This window comes from Camelus bactrianus, chromosome 12 (genome assembly GCF_048773025.1).
Source record: "Camelus bactrianus isolate YW-2024 breed Bactrian camel chromosome 12, ASM4877302v1, whole genome shotgun sequence".
Taxonomy (NCBI): domain Eukaryota; kingdom Metazoa; phylum Chordata; class Mammalia; order Artiodactyla; family Camelidae; genus Camelus; species Camelus bactrianus.
Genome location: NC_133550.1, coordinates 49,890,827 through 49,916,827, shown reverse-complemented (window position 1 = coordinate 49,916,827; position 26,001 = coordinate 49,890,827). Strand labels below are relative to the sequence as shown.

At 36.8% G+C, this 26,001-nt stretch overlaps 1 protein-coding gene across 5 annotated transcripts in view; it reads left to right on the top strand.

Annotated features, from left to right (window-relative positions):
- The first annotated feature begins 1,500 nt into the window (after positions 1-1,500).
- Positions 1,501-26,001, top strand: part of PTPRQ (protein tyrosine phosphatase receptor type Q) — a 220,239-nt gene continuing 195,738 nt past the window's right edge. For 4 of the 5 annotated variants that reach the window (XM_045519424.2, XM_074375351.1, XM_074375349.1 and 1 more), the window contains exons 1-15: positions 1,520-1,561; positions 2,847-2,894; positions 3,766-3,903; positions 4,281-4,416; positions 4,887-5,144; positions 6,737-6,951; positions 10,064-10,253; positions 10,359-10,664; positions 12,188-12,463; positions 15,182-15,451; positions 21,674-21,934; positions 23,552-23,682; positions 23,862-23,991; positions 25,208-25,358; positions 25,814-25,920. In XM_045519424.2, the coding sequence (XP_045375380.2) occupies positions 1,535-1,561; positions 2,847-2,894; positions 3,766-3,903; positions 4,281-4,416; positions 4,887-5,144; positions 6,737-6,951; positions 10,064-10,253; positions 10,359-10,664; positions 12,188-12,463; positions 15,182-15,451; positions 21,674-21,934; positions 23,552-23,682; positions 23,862-23,991; positions 25,208-25,358; positions 25,814-25,920 (2,644 nt within the window). In that variant the 5' untranslated portion in view covers positions 1,520-1,534. Of the gene's footprint in view, positions 1,562-2,846; positions 2,895-3,765; positions 3,904-4,280; positions 4,417-4,886; positions 5,145-6,736; positions 6,952-10,063; positions 10,254-10,358; positions 10,665-12,187; positions 12,464-15,181; positions 15,452-21,673; positions 21,935-23,551; positions 23,683-23,861; positions 23,992-25,207; positions 25,359-25,813; positions 25,921-26,001 lie in introns of all 5 variants that reach the window. The other variant, XR_012510803.1, reaches the window with a different exon arrangement.

The window sequence follows — 26,001 nt, the reverse complement described above, 5'->3', positions numbered from 1 at the left end:
GAGTCTATGTTGTGATTAAAGTGGAATTTGTAGCCCAGATTTTAAAAGAATGATGTTTGTATTTAAAAGAGAAACTCCCACTGGCCTTTTAAGATTTACTAACATGATAACTGTTTCTCTTCACTTAAACATTAGAAGATATTGAAAAGGAACACTGCTTATATCTATCATTGTCCAAAAAAAATGACCATATTCAGCAGCTTGATTTTGAGTTTATTTGCAGTCATCACAGAGAGCTGACACTAGTTGTCACTCTATTAAGTATTTATACTTTATACTAAGCACTCTATAAGCTTACTTTCCACCACAATCAACTTGGCAGAGATGCCCAGCTAGTAAATGGAGTTGTACGATCTGAACTGAGGTTCCAACTCTTAAATATGGCACATACTTTCCAGAGAGAAAGATAATTCAGTTTTTAAGCCCGTGGGCAGGCCATCAGAGCCGTGGCTCCACCCTTACCCACCTGATCTGCCCTCACCCCATTTAAGGAACCAGCTCCCTGGCTGTCTGCCCCCACCGCTGCCCCCACTCAGGTAATAAGCAAGGGCACCTGTTTCTTGTTCTCACACCCTCAGGCTGCAGCACGTGTCCCAATAAAGCCTTGCCTGAACTCCTCCTTGGCCTCAGTTTCTGCTGATGAGAGTCCAAGAACCCTAGTCGGCAACAAAGTCACCATGGGCCAATTTTTAAGTTGCAAATGGATAGAAAAACCAGGTGGAGGTGATGTTGGGGACGCTAACTGAGAAGGTCTCAGGAAGGGGGAAGGGTCCCATCAACACTGTCAAGTACTGCAGAAAACAGACAAGTAAACAAACCACACAACATGTTAATACAAGAACGCGGCTTCTTACACAGACGCATGGGTGAACTAGGATTATTCACAGCCGCATGGTGGACTTCTGTTTCTCCTGAGAGGCCATGTTTCCCACTCGCGCTCGCTCTCCTGCATCGCCCTCCCTCTCCTCCCTTCTTCCCTGGAGTGTAATTCTCCTCCACATATCAAATCAGTGTTTTGGGCCTCGCCTCCCACTCCTCGCCCTTCCCCTTGTTTCCATGGAGACCTCCACTTGATTAACCCATCTGAGAGAGAAGGGCGTGGCTGGCGGGAAGGCGAATCCGCCGGGGCCGCGGCTGGGGGAGCCGGAGCGGAGCGAGGGCGCGCGGAGCGGGGCGGGGAAGAGAAGCAGGAGCAGCCGCGAGCTGGCGGCCCCCGCAGCCTCGGCCGCCGCGCCCCGCGCCGCCTCTGCGCCCGCCGGACCGCGTGGCCCGCACCCGGCACCCGGCGCGTGAAACTCGCCAAGCGTGGGAGCGCGGCTGGGGTCGGGGTCGTGTCAGGGCGGGCGCAGGGGCGCCGCGCACCCGCAGTCTCCTCCGCTGAGGGGGTCATCACGCTTTGGCGTCCAGGTCTCTGGTTTTTCTTCCTTTCCCCAGTCTTATAGCCGTTCTTAACCCCCTAGTCCTTTCCTTTAAACTCTGCTCTTTTCTCCATTAGTCAAAAGTTGGCTCCTTGGGGCAGCTGCCCTCTTTCTCCATGCCCGGAGCAAACGCTGACTCTCAGGTAAATTTGAGCGGAGATTTGGAGTTGAAGATCAGGCAGCCGGGGGCAATCTTTCCACTTTGGCATTGTTTTTTTTTTTTTCTCTCTCCTCCCCCCACCCCCACCAGGTGTCTCGAAACCATCTTTCTTTCTTTCTTTTTCGTTTCTTTCTTTCTTTTTTGAATTGAAGTATAGTTGATTTACAGTGTTGTGTTTCTGGTGTAAAAGCATAGTAATTCAGTTATACATATTTATTCCTTTTCATATTCTCTTTCACTATAGGTTATTACAAGTTATTGAATATAGTTTCCTTCACTTTGGCATTCTCATTATCGCACATAAACCTTCGAAATTCTACTTGAAAGCTTAGATGGGGGGGGGCGGAATTAATACCACTACCCTGCAAATGGAACACGTACATCAGATGGCTGAGAAAAAGGAACAAGGTTAAAACTTTGCTGTTTTGTGGAGGAGTCTATGAACTGAATGATTGGGTATTTCTTTTTTACTGGGTTGCCTTTTATCTGAGGCAAACGCTCCTTAATAAGAACTACAAAGGAGTTTGTTGGAAGAAACCTGCTTTAGAGTGGGCTTTAGAGAGCTTTAAAATTGATCCTGGGGCGTGTTTACTATTAAAAAGATATTTTTCAGTTTTAGAAATAAGCATTTTTTAAAAAATACAGGTTTTGCTTTTTTTTTTTTAATATATATATCTTAAATTGAATGTGAAAGTTCTTTACACCCCAGGGATTCAAGGCTCCTGGGAAAACTTACACAAGCTTTTTGGATCAATGTATTTTAAAAACAAATTAAGTTGAAAGGAATATTGAATGTTTTTCCCATTTAAATTTCAATTTTATCTACCGTATTTGAAATATTTTTCATAACGATGGTATAATTTTAAAATATGAGGAATTACTTCCAACGAAGTAGCAGCGTGTAGGTGTTCTAAATTTTCATCAGTTAAGGTTAAATAGTTTCACACAATGCAGTGTAATTATGTGTAATTGCCTGATAATTCATTTTATTTCTAACACCTTTGTATTTAATTATGGCAGCTCCTAGAAGCAAGTTGTTTGGCTGTTTGTTATTTGTTGAAAAGTACTGATGTTTCCAGCTTTATTAGGTGGACAATATTATGGAGTACCTACTTGTTAATGCCTTAACGTTCAGTTGGATGAGCAGGGCAAAATGAAAAGACATGACATTAAAGTGAAACACGCACTACTGAAAGAATGTCCAACAGTTTAGTTTTGAAGCTAAAAATGTACACCCTTAATTGAGCTTACCATACTTTACTTTCCAGATGGAGAAATCAATTACTCTACTGCTCTGGATACAATATGTCGTTAAGGTAGGACATTTTTTGAATGTAGCCTTTTTGGAATAATTAATGGGCAAGATGTTATTGCATTGAGTCCATCCATTTTGGAACATAAGGGACATGTTGAAGAGAAGTAACCTAAATATTAGGTTTAGTAGATTTAGTAAGAATTTTCTTTGCTAATTGGTGCATGAAGACATGCATATTGGTGGCACCTGTTTTCCCTGCTTGCATCTGTTTTCACTGCTTACAAATTGCATTGGGGATAATTAGCGGAGGGAGAGAGATCAGAATTCGGTAAAAGACATGGTATAGTGAGGCATTTTAAGGTTGTTTTTCATAGGAATAATGTATGTATCATTCTCTTGAGAGCTGAAGTCTTTGTCATCTAGGGAACAGAAAGATTCTCTTATAATGTGGTCTATTTTGCCTCAATTGCTAACATTTGTTTACCTACAAATGAAGCAAGATTTTAAAATAACTCAGAGTCAAACATTTTGCACTCAAACTTAACTTCATTCTAAGCATTTTGTCAATGTCTGAAAAATAATTCATTTTTGTATCCATTATCAAAGGTATGCAATTTGACATGCTTGGAGGGTGTGCTGCAACTTTAAGTTTCTTCCTCCTCCCTCAGCCCAGCATCATGGTATTTCCTAGTTTGAGGAACATGCATCTTAAATTTCTCTGCTTATTTTACTTACCTTTCTTATTTCCAAAATTATGCTTGCAAATAAAGTATCCAATGGATATTATTTAATTCATGTGTAGAAATCGATATTGCTGAAAAATTTTTCGATTATAATGTGTATTTTAGGTTTCATTTTTGTAAACTTGCTTATAAAATAATAACCAAGAATGCATTTTAATTTTTTACAGTTACTTTTCTTTCCCATTTCAGATCTCAAAAAGTTTCCATTGTATACCAATGAATAAACAAACAACAACCCTTTTTATTGAATGGGATGAATTTCCTAAGGGAGGAAGTCCTGAATTTTATTTTTTAAAATACCAACTTGTTAATAACTTTGCTCAAAAAGTAAGGCATCCTTTTTTTTTAGCTCCGATAAACACTGAGCATAGTGTAAATTTGTTGTAACTAAATGCCACATCTTTATAGTTATTGAAATTTCTTTAATATAGTATATAAAATGTTAGCATTTTATGAAATATTTTCAATAACTAGTTGATCAAAATAATACTTGACTTTTTCATCAGAATGATTATGTACTACACAGAGAATAACTATTTAAAAAGTAATGTTTTATGTAAAAATTGATAATTTATGTATGTTTGCCTTCCATATTGGAAAAACTGCTTATGAAGGAGATGGGCAGAAGTCAAACTTCTAATTATAATACATCTGACACAGAGTTAACAAACATTTCTTAAGCAGATGAATCTCATTATTTACAGACTGTCAAAAGGATTCTCGCAGACCCACGAAAGCTTCCAGAATCAATAATAACACTAGAAGAAAATGAAGACTACCACATCATTATACAGTCCATAAGATACGGACAGATTTTAAGTGAAAAGTCATTCCAAACCCGTAAGTAATATGTATGTGTTGTTCAGCTATATTGTCTAATTATAAAAAGGAAATTTTTTTATTACCAAATAATTTGAATTTTACAGTGATTAACAGGTATGTAATGGTTGTCAAAAATCACATTGCGATAGTAGTAGTTTTGAAATTATAATTTAAATTTCAAAATTTAAAGTAAATTATAAACTCAGGTAAGAATAAGATTTTCAGTTTTGCCATTTAATGTGTGCTAATATGACTGGATACGTATAGTGGAGATGTCACATATAATCCAGATTATTCTTAAAAATACTATAACATGGATTGTAATCTAGTTCATTCATTCTAAGTAGAGCACAAGAAATTCCTATAAAGTCTAGGAAAGATTTTATAGTTAATGTTTTCCCATCATGGTGATTCTTTTGTAATTCAGTATCCTTTGTTTCACTCAGTTTTATTTGAAACTGTACTAATTATTGTCCCTGATCTTTTAGGTGGAGTATCAACGAGAGATATTAAAACAGTAGCAACAAGTACAAGTGTGTCTTTTAACTGGAGCGCACTATCTTCCAATGACATTTTAGTGTCACTATCTCTTAATAATTCTTCACAAATTATGCAAAATAATACAGTGTTTTATGAGTGGGATAATTTGAAACCTGCCACCTTATATGTTTTTACATTTGAGTTTAAACAGTTCGGTTTGGATTTTATAAATACATTTCAGAGACTGGATGTTGAAATTGAAACGGGTATGTAGATATTTGGTTTATTAATTTATGTATTTATTATGTATTTTGTAGTTAACTTGACAGTTGTATTGTTCTTTTAAAAAGTGATTCAGCCAAGTATTAACCACTGTAAACTACCAGTAAATGAATTAGCATGGTCCTCTTTTATAACTATGTTATTCTGACATTTGAATAATTTATTGAACAAGCTGGACTTAGCAGGGTAAAGGTAAGAACTAACTTTATTTTCCTTCCATCACTTCTTTTAAACTGAACCAAGTGCATTCTCTTTGCTTTAACTCTGCCAATGATTCAAATAGATTCCAAAGCTTTTTGGCGGCTTCAAAGTATCAACGAACAGTCTCCTTTTCATATATTAAAAGATCATTAATATCTAATATAAGAATATAAATCTTTCATTAGCACGTCCAGAATGCATTGGACCCTCGTATATAATAAAAGGTGAAGAGTATAGCTCAGCAGACAGAGAACTGACTGCTAACTCCTCCAGGCTTGTATTATTTTTTGGAAACATAGCAACAAAGTTGGAATTTAAAGATACCCTAGTCCAGAGTGGTTGGTTTATGGTGTGTCAGTGGATTACATCACTAAAAAGAGACTTCTTTTAGGAAACTGAGTCAAGTAAATCTATCTTTACTGAAGGAAAAAAATATATATAAATATATAAATCTTTCATCCTATTTAAAGCTTCTCCATTACTCATCCCTGACCCCAGATTGGAATACTGCAAGGAGGAGGTGAATGTGTTCAATTTTTTTGTGTCTTCTTTCCAGTTCCTTCCCCTACATGGTAGGAAAAGACCCAAGAAGAGGACAGAACCGTAGATGGCTAGTGAGGGCAGTGCACTTTCTGTGAGGAGCTAGGAGTTCCATTTTAATACCCTCTATAGGAATAATCAATGAACAACAATATTTGTAAATATTTCTGTAATAAAAGGCAGGTAATGAAATGCGTAATCCCCATTCTTCTTCTTCCCTTGTGAAAGAACAAGGCAATAGTTGAAAATATCCTCACATCTTCTTAACATGTTGGGCTGGGCAGTGCTGAGGCTTCAGCATAAGCTGAAGTTCCGTCTCTACCCTGAGAAGGCTGCTGTTTTCCTGTCTGGTGTGCAGCCTTGGAGGAAAAGGCTAAGCAGTCATTACAGATTTTTCTGAAAGGTGAACCCATTTAAAGTCGAGTGGCAGAAAGCAGAATTCTTAGCAAGCATGATGTCTAGCTCTCTAAAATAAAAAAGAAACTTGAAATATACTTAAAAATTTCTCCACCAGTTCAAGAGTAAGGGAAAGGAAGGGGAACCTAAAGTAATTTAGAGAGGAAAGCATCTGTGGTTTTGTGTTAAGTTATAATTAGACAATAATTCTGCATAATTAATTCTTATAGCTACTTTAAAACTATTTTAATTGGTAGTAATTCATTCACTACTTGAATAATAACAGCTGTAGAACTTTTATGGGCTTGGGAGAAATATAGGGAAATTGAGCAATTAATATGAGGTTTTTCACAGTTAACTTCTGTAGATGTTAAGAAATGCAATTATGGAATGCTATGTTGCTGAATTCATCTTTAACAAAGCATTTTTGTTTTGCTAGGTTCATGTTCATACAGATGGGTAGCGTTAAAAAATAATTGTTACAGAATTAGCAAAGAGACTAAGCCGTGGAATATAGCCCAGCAACGTTGTAAGTTATCCCTAAGTTCTGCACACCTTGTGGATATAAAAAATGAAGAGGAAAAAGAATTTATATTTTTACAGCTGAGGTCAAAGAATCAAATAATAATATGGACTGGCCTTAATGATTTGAAGGTCAGTAAATGTAAAACAAACATGTATCATGATAACACTTTTATTTATGTTCATTTTATTCATTTATTCCTTCTTTCCTTCATTCGTTTAATATTTATTGAATATTTCTTAGAAACCAGATACTGTTTCTCTTTCTATTTTTCCAATCTCTCTCTCTTTTTTTTAATAGAAGTTATAGATTCACAGCAAAATTGAGGAAAAGGTACAGAAATTACCTGTATACCCATGCCTCTAGGCATGGACAGCCTCCCCCGTTATCAACAACCCCTCCCAGAGTGATAATTTGTTACAACCCAGGAACCTACATTGACACATCATAATCACCCAAAGCTACATTTTATGTTATAGTTCACTCTTGGTGTTGTATATTCCATGGGTTTGGACAAATATATAATAATAAGTATCTACCATATTGGTATGGTACAGAGTATTTTCACTGCCGTAAAAATCCTCTGTTCTCTGCTTATTGATTTCTTCCCCATGCCCATCAATCTCATTTGTAGGCATTTATTTCTTTATCTAATTTTGCTTTCCCAGGTCTTTCCCAGGCCCCTCTTAAATTCATTTGAGTGATCTTATCCATTTCTTCCCTTAATTTAACACCTAAACCAATTACTCTCAAATGTTTGTCTAGCCCACTTTTGTCTTAGGAGTTCCAGACACCTAATTTTCCTCTACTTACCCGTTTTGGAATTTTCCACAGACACTTTAACATCAGTGAAACTGACTTTTCATCTCCTTTCATCAAACCTGCTCCACTTGCTCTGTTTCTCACCTCTGAACAGTACAATAACATGAACCTGAAAACATGGAAGTCTTCTCCACTTTCTTTCACTGCACACATCCAGGTTTATAAAGTTCATTTTTACTGAAAGATACAGAAAGATCTGAAGATTTTATTTCATACTGGTGGAGAAAAATGTCACACACTTCTTACTTCAACATTCTTAACACTGTGGAATAGCTCATGAAATCTCATTTTGGTCAGCATTTTGTAGGAAAACTTGAGACCTAACACAATTATTTCTGTCTAGTCTGTGTTTTCTTCTTTTCACTTTTATTTCCTGCCACTCAAAGATATATCTGTTCTCCATGAGATGTTCTGATCTCTAGTGACCCAAGGCAAATTCGGTCTGATGCCAATTTTCCTTTGGATCTTTGCATAAGCTTGGGAGAAACTGCTGACAGTTTTTAATTGTATCTTCATCATTCTCCTATGGAGTTTCCTTTATCTTTTACTAGGCAGTGAATGAAATTCTAATGAACATTCCTCAAACCACAGTTCATCCCAGAAGCCCCCCTCCCAGCAGGCCAGTCTCTTTCCAAGCAGGCCAGGCCATGTAGTTGTTTCCTGCTGTTAGCATGGTGGTTATAAACTGTTTAAACCAGAGGCCTCTCTTGCAATAGTTACTGTTACTGGTTTCTGTTACAAGGTTAGGTCGTATGGTCATGATAGCCAAAGTGAGGCTCTCGAGGCATCTTTGTGGTTGCTGTGAATTTTTCTAAGTTGTCTAAAGATGTAGTCTCGGCATTAAGATAATTAAAAATTGGGTGGTGAATGAAACATCAAAGTAAGTATTAAAAAGACTTCCTTTGTAATAATAGCTGAGTCTTATAATGTCTCTAAGTGCTAAGCACAATTCTGTGTGATTTCCTTGTATGACATAAGAGGCAATGAGGGGGGGCATGTGAACTTGCATCAGAGTGTACTTTTCACCACGGTACTCTACAGCCTCTGCATTAAGCTGGTGTCTTGCAGTTGACATCAGAGTTACCTACTGGGTCATTATCCTTGTGGTAGATTGAGAAAGTAAACCCTTTAAGTAAACCCATGCTGAGTAAGGGTGAGTTTGTTCCTGGACTTTCAGGATAAAGACTATGTCTTATTCATCATTGCATTCCTAGCTTCCAGTTGGGACCTGGTACTCAATAGGAACTTGATGAATGAAAGATGAAGTCTTCATATTCTGCTTTGGGAGGATTACATAGGTAACTCTCACTGAGTTCTCACAACAACCTTAGGAGGTAGGCAGTATCATTATTCTCACTTCATAGACGAGGAAAAGTGGAACTCAGAAAGATCTCGGGTCCCAGAGCTAAACAATGGTGGTGCCAGGTCAACCCAATCACTTGAACATTCTGCCTCTGTACCTCTGTTTATTTTCTAAGTGGCAGTACAACATAGGCAATAAAGCAGACTCTTTGATGAAACAATATTCCTCCATTCTATTTAGTGGAATTGGAATGGATCGTTTTAAAATCTCTTTAGAATATCTGGAGGGAACAGGTCTCTTTAGTCCATGTCCATGCAACTAGTTTGGCGCTGTGCTTGCTGCTGGGAATGGTGTGATAACCACAGCACATACACAGTCTCTGTTTTCACAGAGTTCATTGTCCCTGTAAGAATTATTCATTTCTGAGGAGCTGCTATGTGCCTGGGATTTTGCATACATTCTCTCTAAACCTGTTGACAACCATGCAAAGTAATCATGATTATCTTCATTGCACAGGTGAAAACACTTTGTTTTTAAGAGGATAGCTATTGTCCAAGAGTAGATAGTGGCAGAAATATTGATTAGAATCCAGGTGCATCTTTGTTGAAGCTTATACTTTTCCTACCCCTTTCAAGGAGAGTAGCCACATGACTCTCTAGAGATAGATTCATTACTTGTAAGAGTTGACATTGGTGATACTCATCTTAGTAGAAAGGTAACTTCTGATGCATAGGACTTATTTGATGTCTTGAAACAAAATAACCACGTAATAATGGGTCTGTTCCCTGGCACTGTATTGAGCCATGTGATCCTCACAACAACTTAAGATGTAGGTTCTATTATTATATCCATGTTATAGATGAGAAAATAGAGGCTTAGTGTGAAATTCAGCAATTCTCCTGATGACAGGGCTATTGAGTGAATCAAAATGAACTCTGTCTCCAGCCTAGGATCTTTATCGTGAAGGTATCTACATAAAAATGTGAAACTTACTGATGATTTACCAATCTTAGAAAATTTTATAATATAGGAGTGAATAATGAAAATCTTCAAATACATGTATTTGAAGATATGACACTTTTCCTTTATATTGGTTTAATTTGTACACTTTATTACAGAAAGAAGGTCATCTCACGTGGACAGATGGATCATCTTTTGGCCTTAGGGAAAACGAAATTTTTTCTTTTCCACTGCTACCCAAGAATGAAACAGATTGCTACATTTTACAGCAAAATGCAACTGGATCAAACTATTTCTTTACAAGATTTTTCTGTTATGTTCCTCTGCCATATATTTGTGAATATGAATGTAATTATTTTATTAGTATTCTTATATTCTTGCATCTCACTCTTTTATTATTTTAAAGATAGACTTACAATTTCTAATCAAAAATAATTTTTTTTTATTTTTTAGCACCTTCTCTGCCGGGAAACCTCTTGTTCTATATAAAGGACGTTGGAACAACTGAAGTTGTATTTAGTTGGAATAATTTGAGTGGTTGGAATAATTTGAATAAGTGGCTGAAACTGGAGTATAAAATTATCATTAAATATTACTTAAGTTATACAAAAGAACAACATTTCGAAAGTGTGCCCCCAAATACTACAGAAAGAGCAATTACCCAGCTGTCTCCTGGCCATGTTTACAGATTTTTATTCTTTGCAATAAGTGAATCAGGGGCAAAAACTACTTTAAGTCCAACATTCATTGTCGAAACACGTAAGCACAAGACATCTGAAAGTATAATTTTTCAAATGCTGAATGTCATCATTAGCACATTATTCCTGAAGGTCTGCTGTTGTCTCATAACCCTCTGGGCACACCTGTATCTTTAACCACTTTAAATTACAGTGAATCTGTTTATGTGTTTGGCTTTCTTGTTAACCTATACATGCATCAGAGCAGAAATCATATCTTATTTGTATTACAGTACCAGCTAGACTGGTGTCCGGTTCACAGTAAATTTAGGGAAACTGAATTTTGATACGTGCTAACAGCAGGAGAGAAACAGACATGCACCCCGGACTTTAAGGGACTTAACAGTGGAGAGAATGAGTAAAGCATAGAATTAAATGCAAACAAAACTGTATAGCAAAATATAGTTACCTAAATTCCCAATCACTGGTACATTTAATAAATGCTTTCTGGGATTCAGAGGGTGGATAACGGGAAGATTCGTGGAAAGGAGAAGATTAGATTCGGACTTGAAGGACGAAAAGCATGTTGTGAGCAAAAATGGAAGTACGAATTTGTAGGAAAAGAATAATGCAGATTGAAGAGGATTTTCTCAGGCATGAGGGTTAAAATCAGTTTGAGTGGTCGGTGGTGTCAGATTTGAGCATGCGAGGGGTCTCTGTCCCAGATGGTTGTACTTGACCTTAGAAGCAAAGGAAATCCATGAAGGCTATAGTTTCTAAGACTTGCTTTACCTTTTACAAACACTTTTAATGCACTATTTCATTTCTCTTTATCTCAACACGGGAGTAGCTATACTGAGAAATGAGAAAAACTGAGCTTCAGAAAGGTTAAATAAACTGACTAGACTAACATGCTTTGTTAAGCTACTCAGGAACCCAGATGGTTTTATTTTAACTCTTGAGCTTGAGCTTTTGCTTCTAAAGAAAGAATCAAGAAGAATGTGTGCATGTCTGTGTATTGGGAGGGTAGGGAACGGATATGGGTTTGAGACTATGTGCAAGGTGCTGTTTTAAGAAAATTAATCTGGAGGGATTAACTAAGAAAACCACTGGCACTGGATGAAATGGTTGGGAGTTGGAACATATTTTTGTAAGAGGATGAATGCCAGCATTCCGGTGATGTTAGGAATGAAGAATAAATGATACGAAGTCCCTGCCCTCTGGTCTGATGAGACTAAAGTTAAAGACCTATATGATAGGTGCTCACTGGATGCATTTTGGTGGTGCTCCTAATAATGATTGAACAGTGTTGTGTGTCAAACACCTTGCCAAGTGCTTTACAGTCTTCGTCTCATTTAATCTTCATAATTAGACTATAATTCCCATTTTACATTAAAAGAAAAAAAAAAACACCCTGAAGCTCAGAGAGTAATGTACCCAGGGAGTTGGAGATATAATTAGGAAGGGCCAGGGTTTAAATCCAGTTTTCCTTTTCTCTCCAAACTAGAGTATCATGGAAGTACTGAGCGGTGAGATTACTCAGCCAAACCGTATCACTAATATGATGTATTTCTCTGGTTTATTTTTAATCTATTTTTCTACTAGGTCCATTATCAGCCCAAAATGTCACAGTCACTCATGTGACCCCAACAGAAATATTTTTACACTGGGCTGCTCCAGAGCCCATGTCTCTTCATCACTATCTTGTGAGCATTTTGGATGTTGAGAACAATAAATCAGAGGAAGTATTTGTTGAAAAACTCAACACATCAGCCGCAATTGGAAATCTCACATCTTTCCGTCATTACCTGCTACATCTGTTCAGTGTAGCCGAAAGAGGAACTTTGAGCTGCTCTGAGAAACCTATTTCAGCTGTTACAGGTAAGCGTGGGCACATTTTGCCTTTGGATCAAAAAATAAAAACTGCATATTTTGAAACACTCTTTTGCTGGAATTATGTTGATCCTTCGTGAGTACAAATACAGTGAACGTTTGTCTGGATGTGAAGTCACAATTCTAAGCATGGATTCTAAATACTAAATTCATTTAGACGTACATGAACTCTTTAAACATCTGCGTTGTTCCTACCAGCGTTCCTAGAAGGCATGTTTTGTATGTGCCTTTGCTGGAAGATAAATTATCCGAAAATAGGAAGATGAATTCACCCAGTTCTCGTTAATAGCACTAGATTCAATAGATAGGTCTGAACGTTTAATCGTTTTTTTTTTTTTTTTTTTTTTTGGGTCATTCTTTATTTTCTCACGCAGTGTTATGAGTTGACCTCTAGGGGGCAGTGTCATCCCAGGACTTCTGGCAAATGCGTTTCCAACCTCCACTCACCTTCGCGTGGCAGTTTTTGAATCCTTGTCTAGAATATAATCATTAGTCTGTCTTTTAATTGAGCATCCTGTGTACCCCCTTAAGTATAAGTCAGTCTTTTTGGAAAAGAGAACCCTACTTATGAAACTGTAACAAGCACGTTTGGCAGTATATCCCTGTGTGTGTGATGTGTGTATTATGCGTGTGTATAGAACATGCCTGTTTCCAAAGTTCTTCGATTGAAATTTCACCAGCTAAAATTTAAACACACTAGAACTGAGGGAGGAGGAATGGAAAACGCGCACATGCACAGCCATAGATTAATTAACCTCCTCTCATACTCACTGGGAATTCTTGGGATTCTTTGAAAATAATAATGGTCATGAATTGCAAGATAAATAATGAACTATATTATTTCATGCTTCCCGAAAGCAAATGCTTAAGATACATGCATTGAGTGTTGCAAATCCTAATGAGAAGTAAATCCTAATGAAAAGTTCTTTTCCAGTTGGATACTAGAGAGCAGATGTTTTCTCTTCCCTGAGCTCAGACCAAGCGTCTGTCAAATGGTAAATGCTTGACTGAGTTCCTTACACTTTAAGAAGATGCTTTCATTTTTAACTGACAGGCAGAGTTACTAGGATTTCTCACAGATTCATTAATTTTGAAGTCACGTTAAAATCTCCCACTATATGTACCTATAAATAAGGGGCAGGAGAAGGGTACCTGTGAGTATGCACATTTAATTGCACTGTTTGCTATGTATCTTGACCATAAGCTGACGCAGCCATGCATGTCTAGGATTCAGTATTCCCATGCCCTTTTACTTTCCTGAGGTTGAGGCAATATTTTTTTTTCCATTCATCAGTCATTCAATAGGTTTTTTTTTTTTTTTTTTTTAAGTGTCAGGAACTGAAACAGGTACTAGAAATGCGAAGATGAATAAGACTAGTATCTGCCTTCAGAGGGCTTACATATTAATGCACGGAGACAAATTTTTTAAAATGATGCTAGATTATAATTCCTATTATAGGGTTTATCTTCTGTATACTATGGGATCATAGAGCAGGATCAGTTAACCCAGACTCAGGGTACAGGGATAGTCATGAAAATCTTTCTGGAGGAGTAATACACTGAGTCACAAAGGAAGAGTCAAAAATAATCAGGTGGGAATGGGGAGGTGAAGGATGTGACAAGTGGCGCAAACAGCATGTGTGTAGACAGGACCAAAGAAGAGGCATCTAGCCGTATCTGGGAAAGCCAGTGAAGGCTTTTTGAAGACACTAACAATTGAACATTAGGAAGTTACAAGTAGATTAGCATGGCTAGATTGCTGGGGGGTGGGGGTGGGGCGTGTACTGAGAGTCTAGAAAATGTGCACTAGTCACAGAGGGTGAAGGGTATATTTACTGAGTATATTTTCATTAAAATTTAACTTTTATGTTAATAGAGCTTTTGAAAATGTGGGGAAAATAATGGACTTTCTCCCATAAAAATGCACAGGAGGGTACAGAAAATTATTTAAGTAATTGTAGAGTTAGACTCATGGTTTTGTAGGTATATAAGAAAAAATATCTGAAGTTGTTTAAACTTGGACTCTTGTAGATAGTTTTTCTAATTGAGTTATTCTGGAATTTTCTGATAATTCTACATACTTAATCAATTTCAACACCTAAAGTCAGGCCAGCTCCAATTTTGTGAGATTGAGGCATGGAATGAACAGACTATAGGTCTGGTACAGAATATTTTCCTGAGAAATTAAAATGTAGTGTTTAATTGGATAAGGAAGTGAACTTCAGAATAGGATAAAAATCAACTTACAGGTTCCAAAAACAAAGTAATTATGAAAATCGTAGAGAATTCTTTAAAGATTATTTAAAGTAAAACTATTGAACAGTTTAAAATTGCATAGTTATTCTTATAAAGATGAACTAAAGATTGATCATTGTGCCTGAGAACTATCGTAAGTTTACGGAGAGCATATATCCCAAGACAGTGAGACTAGGAGGAAGGTATAGTAGTAAAAATCACAAGGCTTGATATTCAAATAAATTGTGCAAGGAGATAAGCCAAAGTATTTCCTTTGGTTATTACAATAGAGTATCAAGAAAATTCTCCAATACTTGCATAGTAATAACAAGACATATTTTTCTCTAAAGTTGAGTCCTTTACAAGACATGGTGATGTAAGGGTTCATCAAATTTACTTTAAAAATTAATTAATATTGCTTTGAGGTTTTTTTCAATAAATGTGTGTATCTATTTCTCTGTTTCTTCCAAGGTATTCATCCACCTCTGAAAGTTTATGCTAAACTTGAAGATGTGAGAGAGGACAGTATAATTCTTCAGTGGGAACCCCCACAAGACAGCCATGAGGTCTACATTCAAATCAAAGCCATATCAGATATAAGAGAAGTCAGGAAGCTTTTTGTAAAGGATGCTACTAGATTCAAGGTTGATAATTTAATCCCTGGAATGACATATGACATTGGAATGGCGACAGTGATGAATGGGAACTTGAGTGAGCTGGTAACTATTCAACAAACTCTAAGTAAGAATCAAATACTTTTCACTCTTAACATACATTTGCTGATTTGGGGTTATTGTAAAATAGTTTCTGATAGACCCTTTTGGTAGCAGGTTTTATCTTTTTAAGTAGATTGCTGGTGTGCCTCAGGCTCTGGATCAATTTGCACCCCTTGTATCCTGAAACTACTTTATACTTGTAAATAGTCAGCATTGGTTGTGATGAGGACTTAATTCTAAAGCCATACTACCTAGGTTTGGATCTGGGTTCAACTATTTGAGTTATCCTGGGCAGTGTACTCAACCTGTTTATTCCCGTTTCCAAATCTGTAAAGTGGGAGAAAATAATGTGTGTCATGAATTGTCCTGAGAATAACTGGTTTAATAAATGTAAGGACTTAGAACAGTACCTGACATATAGCTATCTAAGTGTTTATAATTTTTATTGTATCAACAAAGGCATGCTGTAGCACATTGGAAGGAAATATTGACAGTGTATAAAAGATTTAAGGCCAAACCAATGAGAAAATTCCATTTTATTTCTCAAATAAAATTAATTCACTAAGTAATTATTGAAAATTTAATAAGGAGGAAGAAAGAAAAGGGAAATGAAAAGTGAATAATATTTATAAATTGTGATAAACATTAAGAGGGAAAATGGCAAAGTGATGCGGTACAGTGTCTCCACTGAAATAAAAAACTAAGCAGTATGTGCAATCAGTCATACATCTTGGTAAAAGGTTACTGCTAGTCACAAGGCACAGGTATCTCAGTTAATGTTTTTTGTGCTCTGTTGAATGAAAGAAAAACACACAATGTAAGAGCTGTGAGTTGAGTTTTATTCAGTATCTTACTGAGAACTTAGCCCAAAAGACATCCTTTCGGAGAGCTCTGAGGGACTGCTCTGAAGAGGTCGGGGAAGAGTTATTATATAATAGGAGGGTTACAATTATTTAATTTTGGCTAAGGGGTATGTGCAATTAAGCGTACATCTCGGTAGAAGATTACTGCTAGTCACGAGGTACAGGTGTTTCAGTTAATGACTTGTGTGCTATTCTAAGTGTGGGGAGATGCAAGCATATGGGGGCATAAAAATTTTTCCTGAAATGTAACTGTTTAAGGGACTGCTTTGCCTGTTTTCCCAAAGCACAGGGTGCTTCATCTTGTTCTTCGTACTGAGTTCCTTCCCTGGTGTATTTTGGGTCTGCAACTTTGGTGGCTAATGACTTAATCCTTATAAAACTGTATGGCAAGTGACATTCCTGGTTTTACAAGAGTGATTGAAGAGGGACGGAGGTTTCAGCTGTTGGTGGGCTGTAATAGAAGGAGTAACATTTGAATGGAGGCTTAAACGGTAAGGAGCCAGAGCAGATCACAACGGAGGAAGGGTACTTGAGGCATGAACAGTTAGCACAAAGGGAAAAGCTTGGTGTATCAAAGAACAAAAAGGCCAGAATGTGTGGTGTCTGAGGAAGAGAGGAGAGTAGTAAGAAATGATATTGGAGAAGTATTCAGGGGTCAGATCACATGGAGCTTGTAGGCTATGCTTTTGAGTCTGTTCTGAGGACAATGGGAAAACCCACTGAGGGTTTTATGCGGGAGAATGACAATGTGACCTGTGTGTCAAAAATTTCTCCCCTGATATGTGCCAAGAATGGTTTGTGTAGGGGTAAAAGAAAGGAAGTAGGGAAACTGGGTAAGAGTGTTGGAGAATCTAGGCAAAAGATTATGGTGGACAAGATGGGGAAGTGCAGATGGAGTGCAGTAGACACATTTTATTTTATAAAAGCAGGGAGTCCAAGGTTTGATGATGAAGGCTTGTGATGAGTCATGGAGGGGAGAAATTTAGGTCTTGACTTAACCAATTTGGGTGGATAGTGGTGACTCTGAGGAAGGCAAGATCGTTGGACCTCACAGGCCTTTTGGCTAACAGTAAGGGCAGCCTGGTGGGAAAAAAAAATCAATTGGTCCAAAAAATTACACATTAGCAGTGTCCACTCTCAACCAGCATCAGATTTTCCTGTTTTATCTTCCAAAGATTAAACCTAAATTCATGCATGGTCCTTCCGTACTTAATTATCTTTACATAGGTTTTCTCAGAAATTTATCTTAGGAAATAGTTATGAAAAATAAAACTAAGAAAGAGATATTGCTAAAAATGAACATTTCATGTCTATTAAACAACCCAACAACAATTTATAGTCAGAAGTACTAAAGCAAAATGCATTATTGGGAAACAAATTGGGGTCTTAGAGCTATCAGTTATTACCAGTATGAGGTTAGATTTTCCCCACATTGTCTTGGGGCCTAGGTTGTTGCTCCATAAGAGTTAGATCACTGAATACATTTTTATTTTTTATTTTCATGGACGTACTAGGGATCGAACCCAGAACCTCATGCATGCCAAGCATGCAAATACATTTTAAAATTCATTTTCAGCTCTAAAGTCCTATTCTCCTTTGACCCTAGGGAACTTAGCATGTTTAACCCATCTACCATCTAAAACAAAATTTCGCCTTCCTTTCTAGATAGTGAGCTCTTTTGAAATCTTACTCAGTTCTCTGTTTCAGATGTACTCATAGTTCGTGACTCTGTTTAATTCAGGTACTTATTTGTAAAACTGCTATCCAACATGGATTAACATATATAAATCCTAAGAAGAGTAAGAGAATTTTAGGGTTTGAAATTAGAACAGAAATCTTCTTGCCAGTGCCTCACAGAGTAGACAGTTCCCTGATCGTTCTGTTTTGACAGTTCCCCGTCATTTTCCTCTGTCATGCCTGTTCTCCAGAGGCTCACAGAGCAAATCTACTCCCTAATTCCTGTGAAAGGCCATCGCATGTTTGGAAACACCGATGAGGCGCTCCTGGTGTCTACATTTTCTTTCCTTCTGGTGAATGTTCTCTAGTTCCTTCAAGTACCACACTATTTCTTATAATCACGTTGGTCTTTCTGTTCAGTTCTTAAACTTTATAGTCACCTTTGGCATCACCTGGTTATTTATCATTCATCGTTTTTACTTGTGTCAAGATGATCAAGCAAATACTAACCTATCCCAAGGTGCATAGGTAGAAATGAATTCTTTCCACGTATCCATTCAGCAGATACGTGTTGGTAACTATTATTAACAGTGTCCTGTTTCTCTTTCTTCCATATACTTTGAGGCAGTCAAGCGTAGAGGCAGATTTACTTTTTAATGAACTTGTCCATGTTACAGACATGTAGGAAAATATTTACGCATTCATTTATTTTCCTTCCCCCTTTGAAACTTCTCTGTTTCTCTATGTTATTCTGAAAACAACTAACAAAACTTGATGTCCAGTCAGTTATAATGGTGCCCTGAGCCATAAGATGTGCCCTTTGGGGGGAAGGTAGTGCTTGTGACGACAGACCTCAGAACCAGATTACCTGGGTTAGAATTCCAGCTCCACAATGATCAGTTTATGTCCTTTGGAAAGTCCTTCAACCTTTTTGGTCCTCAGTTTCCTTCTCTCTAGAATGAGCATGATAACTTATCTACTTTATGAAGTTAGTATAACTTAAGGGCTGAGGCACCAAGCAAGCCCTGTGAGAGTCTTTGTTGTTGTTAGAATTTCACTTCTCTGCAGGAGTGGAGTAATGGCTTTGAGGAGCTCTGGCCATCCTTAGTGGGAAGTAAAGCTGTTTTAGCTGTTTATGTGGTCTCTCTCTATCAGGGGAATTACCGACTCCCAAGTTTTCTTGAGGGAAGGAGAGCTGTAGGAGAGCTGGTGCTGGAGTTTTTTTCCTCTCCGTGTAGAAGAATACATTTTAAGATTGACAGGGCATCCCTGAGACCTCCTTCTACCTTACCTATAATAAAAGCCTTTGAATTTTGGCTCAGTTCAGTTTATCACATATTGAAAAATCCTCATACAGCTCTCAGGGCTGCCACTTCTTTTGAAAAAGCTCTTGCAGGAAACTATAAGGAGAGGGGTCATGGTCACAGAGGTGGAGACCCACTGGACTCCACCAGAATGCGGCAGTACTTTTTATTTTTTTTAAATGAAATCTTCTCCCACTTGCATTTCCAGAGGTTCAGGGCATAGTTTTGAAGACAAGGAATAACTTTGTCCTATTCTACACTTTTCCAGCCTTGATTCCCTCTGCTTTAACACGTCATGCATTCACACCATTGACTACGTTTCCCTGGACGAGTGGAAGTGATGTCAAACCTCACATTTACCCACTGGAGGGAATGCCACCAACTGCACACTTTTGGAACCTAGAGTAAACTACGCCTATTTAAAGCATTGTCTCTCCCTAGAAGGTGTTTTTAGCACCCAGTAGACTGGCCATTTATTTTCAATCCCCAGATCTTTAATTTCTGCTCAAAGTCCACTTAGAAGCTTTCACAGATCATTGTCCACAGACTCAGATGGATTGAATACTTGTGGGATACATGCTAGCCTTGGAAAAGCCAGACTTACTGTAGGAGCTTTGCATCTTGAAGAAGGCTGTAAGGAATTTAAAGAGGAAACCCACAAAAGTTAGTGATGACAGAAAAAGTAAAGTTAATATAACTGGAAGGAGAAAAACATGGTATAAGTGCCTTGAAACCTAGTATACCATATGGAATGTGTTATGGTTAGGATACTGAACATTTCCTCATAACCACCGAGAACAGAAAAGGAGAGAAAGTTATATATTACAGCTGAATGAATTGATGGAGATAGTGCACAGATTTTATGTTCTATATTGGTAATTATAGATGTGTGTTGAAATCCCTTTTAGGCAGTACTGGCGTTGTGTAAAATGACAGAATCACATTATCAAATATTTAACAGTGATTTAGAACAAGTTGCATTGTAGCAAACCAGATCACACACAGACACACACACACACACACACACAAACCTGAAAAGGAAAGGCCATCTAATTATTCTCTGGAGGGGAAAAAAAAACCTTTTTCATGTTGTGTATTTTAAAAAAGACATCTATTTGGAAGAAAGAGAGACCTAAGTATATAATGGATGATAACTGAATAATCCAAAACTATCAAAAAAGAATCAAAATTAAAATTGACCTGAGGGAAAAATGACATGAAGAGAAACTATCTAAAATTTCAAATCTGCTGTAAATAGCAGAATAGAGGATTGTGGTACAGTAAAGCTCTTTAGTAGAGGTCAGGGGGAGAGTATAAAATGTAAATGAATCCTTCTACCAAACTGTTGCCAGAACTGTGTTCCTAAAAAGGAAATGAAAAGTCTGCTCAAAATCCCTGTGCCGAAGCGATAAAGCCTGACCTCCATGGCTTGGCATGCAAAGCCTCACAGCCTCAGAGGTGGCCCTGTCATGCCTGGTCCCTGATCCAAGGACACACCCTATGCTTGAACCACCCTGAGTGCCTGCCATGTGCCTGGAACTGTTCTGAGCACTTTATGCATAAATACAATCTTTCATTTAATTGTCTCAGTAACCCTACTGCAAAGTAGCTACTAGTGTCCTTCCCATTTTAGGGAGGAAAAAAAAAATCAAGGCACAGAGTGACTAAATAACTTGCCAAAGACTAGTAACTAGAAACTAGATGCCAAATACTGGTGGCTAGTAATCTACCCTCTAGTAAAGAGCTGGAGGAAGGTGATATTCCCAGAACGTGTGATGGTGCCCTTTTTGGTTTCCATACCTTGCTGATGCTTTTCTCTTGGTCTGGAATTCCCTCCTGCTTACCTCTCCCCACCACACACGCTTTTTCTGGTAAACTTGTACTGTCTTATAATGACTCAGATAAAAGATCGTCGCCGACTCTGGAAAGCCTTCCCCAGTTATCTCTGCTATTCTCAACGGCCTTTGGTTCAAGTCACCAGCTCAGCTCTAACCTTTTGGGACTCTACTTAGTGATCTGCGCATGTCTTCTCTGAGATTGGGGAAACTCTTTGAAAGCAGGAATCTGGCCTTATTTACTTTATTTGAGCATTCTTCCTAGTATGTAGGTTTTCAAAAGTATTTTTTTAATAAATAGAAAAAAGGTAAAGCGATGCAAAATCTCAGATTTTTATGTTTTTTTTTCAGACTATTAATGAGAATCAAAAAATGAAAGTTAATTAGGTACTTCCAGTATGCATGTACCTATGGTCTGTCATAATGTTCTCCAATGCAGACCTAGTAAATATGTTTGATGAATAGGCATTTAATATTTTTACAAATTCTAGAACATGCTAGGCATACCATAGACAAGTATGCTTAAAGTTTTAAGAAAACACTAATTATGTCTCCTTTTATCTTTCAGAGCCCAAACCAGTTCAAATTGTTATCCCTTATGAAAGTCATAGTACCTCCATAATCTTATTTGTTCAAATGCCTGATGTTGGAGTGTTTGATGGCATATGTATTACAATTGAAGGAGGGCCAAATGTAACCAGGCTTCTAAAACACGACAGTAAAATAACTGTTGACAATTTAACCCCAGGCACAGAATATAATTTCTTTGTTTCCACCATCAGCGGGACTAAATTAAGTAATATGTATCATGTGCCTACAGTAAAAACATGTAAGTATTTTAGGACTTGCCTAAGCGTCTTTTTGAATTTGATTTTGTGTGCCGTTTCAGATGAATAGTCGGCATTCACTTTGATGCAGTCGTTTTCAAAGATCCTTTAAAACAATGGCAAAAACCTCACTAGAGAGCCTGCTCTTTAATTGCCCAGTTATATGGATAGAGCTGAACTTGTTAGAATTGAGAAGTCCTGAATTTTTTCTTAGGTATCTATTAATGAAAAATCATATTTGCATATTAATCAGAACTTTCAATTAACTTTATCCAAGAGTGAGGAATTTGAGTAATTTTAGGCAGATTATAAGAACTAGATTTTGGGCCTTCGGGCCTTGGGGCCTTGATTGTGTCTCTCAGAGCACATAATCTAAGTGTGTGTTTGCTCTTCCCATGATGCCATTTCTCAGAAAAAAGACCTGGTGCGTAATTTTCTTTACCTCTTTGAATATTTTAAATTGATAGCTATAATATTTGTCCATTTCAATATTTGCATTTTGAGTCATACTGATTTTGATTTTAAGTCACTCAAAAATTCTACAAATACTAATTTCGAACATTTTGGATACTTGAAATTTATCTAAAGTGTCCATCCAGTTGATGTAGAAATGAATGGCAAAGAGTAATAAGTGCCATAGAAAAATCACATGGAATCTTAAAAACATTCTATTTCTGACCATAACATGTCTAGGTTCTTCATGATTTGCTTTTCCTGTCTGTAAGTCTTCACATATATAATCGTACCACTATACGAAATCTTCCTCCAAGATGTAATCCTTCCATTACTGTTGAAACTCAGTTTTTCCATAAAATAATCTCAAACTGATATCACAAAGCATGTTATTCCAGGAGCATTTTGACATATTTATAATCAGCTTGGTATATGTTTATATTTTATTTTTGTTTATAATGTTTAAAATACTTTTATTACGTATATTCTGCCCCTCTTGTTATAAATCATTGTGGGCATCATTCTATTTGGTAGTTCTTGTCTTTAAAACTAATTAATGCTTGATCATCTAAATATATCAATACAATGATACCAATCAGCAGAAATGCCAATATATAAGGTAATAGTTAAAGGCTGACTTTTTTTTTTTTTTTTCAGTTTTTCTGTAATAATTATCTTCCTCTGTGCTGGATGGGATCTTTCCACTGGGAAAATAAACACTAAAACTCACCAGATGAAATTTGTTTTCAGCTTCACCAATATTTGGTACAGAGGGATTCTTTTACTTTGTCTAGAATTCATATTTCTCTCTGTTCTTTATAGCTTATGCTAAATAGTTCCAGGAAGCTTTAATTTCTTTTTCCTCCATTGAATATTGTCCATTTGCTCCTGTGAATTTGCTCTTACGTAGTTTTTGCTGTAACATCAGAGTTAGCTGCATGTAATGGTATTTACCATGACTCTGAGTATTGCAATTGATTATCATATTTCCTAAGCTGTTGTAGGTGTAAACAACTGTTTTTAATGAGAATAGAGACATAGTTCATTAATAAACTTCACTGTTCGTTTTTACATTGTGATTTTTATTACCTTTGAAGGGATACATTAAAAGAAAAACCCAGTTAGAAAACATCCAAGAATTTAAGTGTGGTGTGTGTTTTGGGTAGGTCTGGAAGCACCGTCAAATATCCATGAAGGCAAAGTTACAGATTCTTCCATAGAAATTCTCTGGAATCGAGCTGATGGGAATTTTCAGCATTATGAAATCACATGCATAAACTGTGCTGCTGCTTTCATGGTATGTTATTAGGGCTCTCGGAAGAATTAAACTTTAATACTAAGGCGAATATTACTGCATTCTTATGTCAGATAGCAGTGAAACCAAATAACCCCCAACTTTTTTTTTTTTTTTTTTGCTCATGCTTGATTGTGGTGCATTTCTTAGATCAACACTTGGTCATTTATTTTTTTGGATAGGTCCAGAAGGTATTTCAAGAAGCAGCAACATTCTCTAACCTGGATCCTGCCACAATGTATACCTTCTCAATTCACACTGAAAAACAAGGTTTTCAAGACAGTACTCCCCACATAAAGGAAATACAGACAGGTACAGGTTGTGTAAGCACTTTGAGTATTATTCAGTGTTGAAACGTTTATTGTTTGGATTTTCAGTTTTCTAAATATTTTTTTGTTAATATCAGAAGGATTCCATTAATATGCTTTGGTTTTATATGCTGCTTTCTTTTTTAAAAGAATTATTTATTTATTGAGGCACCATTGATTTATAACATTATATAAGTTTCAGTGTTCAAATATTCATTCAGTTTTTGGGGGGGAGATTTAGTAGTTTATTCTTCCCAGGTTTTCTTTGTGAGCAGGCAGTATCGCCTCTTGTGTCTTTTTCTGTTTCCCCTTATACAGATTAGCAAAACCTCTTGTGTGTGTATTTTCAGACAGTAGAGTTACTAACTGTTCTGGGTTCTGGCCAGATTGTCCATTTGTGATCTAATTTTTCCATTGTTCAGTTGAACAGACAATGAAGTGTCACTTCCCCAGTGGTAGCAACTTACTCCCAATGGCAGATGTTGATTTATTCCATGGTCGTCATATGAAATAAAGGATGATAGGGAAAGCGTATGCAGAGTGCATACGTTTTCAAATCTAGGTGAAGTAAAATTGTCAACTATTCTACTAAAATAACTATTTTAGTTATTCTTGGCACCAATGGCATGGGAACATTGATTTATGTATTTAGACATTGGTCATGTCTGGTATTCTTTTACTGTAATAACAAAAAATGGAATTGAGAGAGAATATCTTGACAGTTTTGTTCCTTTCTTATATGTGGATGAATTTTAAAGGGGAAACAAAAAATATATTTTACACTATTTAACTTTTTTCCTCAGAAGAGAGGTCTTTCATATTTATATTGCAATTAAATTTCCTGCTGACTAGCCTTTTTACTATTTGGTATTTAATTAGGGTGTATCCTAAAAATCATTAAATATCTCTGAGGTTGGTGGTTATAGGAGACCAAGATATCACCTCTTTCTACATTTTAGGGTCCAGGGAAATAATTGAGTATAACCCTACTGGGGTATATATTGGCTCTGTTTCAAAGTTTAAAGTGATTCTTTTTGTTTTTTCCTCTCTTTTGACTTTTAACTTCTCATATCAACCAGAAAGAATAAAAGGAATGTCTTGGTTACCCTCCGAGTTTGCAGAAAGTCAAACAAATCCTGAGACTGTTTCAGGGCTGTTTTAAAACAGGTGATTTGTGTGATAGAAAATGTTACTTTCTGTGTGTATTTTAAATGATGTAGCCCCAAGTGCCATTGAATTCATGAACCATAGTAGAAACTCAAACGCAGTAACTGTTAACTGGCCTTTAGCCAGAAGTCATCTGGATGGATACATTATTTCAATATCCAGCAACAGCTTCCTGAAAGAAGAAATCCTGCCTTCCACAAAAAGGTATGAGAATACTGAAAAGAAATGATGTCAAGTTACATGGAACACAAAGATTAACATTTTATATGTGTTTTTAGAAAGCTATGTTAGTGGTTTAATGTAAAGAGAAATTAGAAAACTTTGCGAGACAGTTTTTGGACTGCAGTGTGATTAGAGTAACTAAATCTAACATACAGTACCATACCATTTATGCAAATAGATAGTAATGAATTAATTTAGGATAGTGTCATGCTTGTATTTCTGATCTACACACTTTTTTGACTTAAATTTCTCCATGTAAGAAGTTCTGATTTCGAAATAGCTGTTCATGTTTAAGCATAGCAAATTGTTTCCATAATAGACAATAAAACCCCAAAACTTATAGATAAAATTCTTTCTGCAGGTAGTGTGAGAAGATGGTGTTTTCCAAATGTTCCTGAGCTAAAAATTTTAATATGTGACTTTTCTTTAATGTGTAGGACATTTACCTTTAACAACCTTTCTCCGGGAACTGACTTTTTAATTAGCGTTATAACTACCAAGGGACTAAAGAGAAGCCAGCCTACTGTCCTCGTGGTTAGCACTTGTAAGTTCATTTTATATTTAATTAACTTTTCATGGGTAAAACTAAGGGAAATAGTTGGGTTTAAAGGCAATATCCAATTAA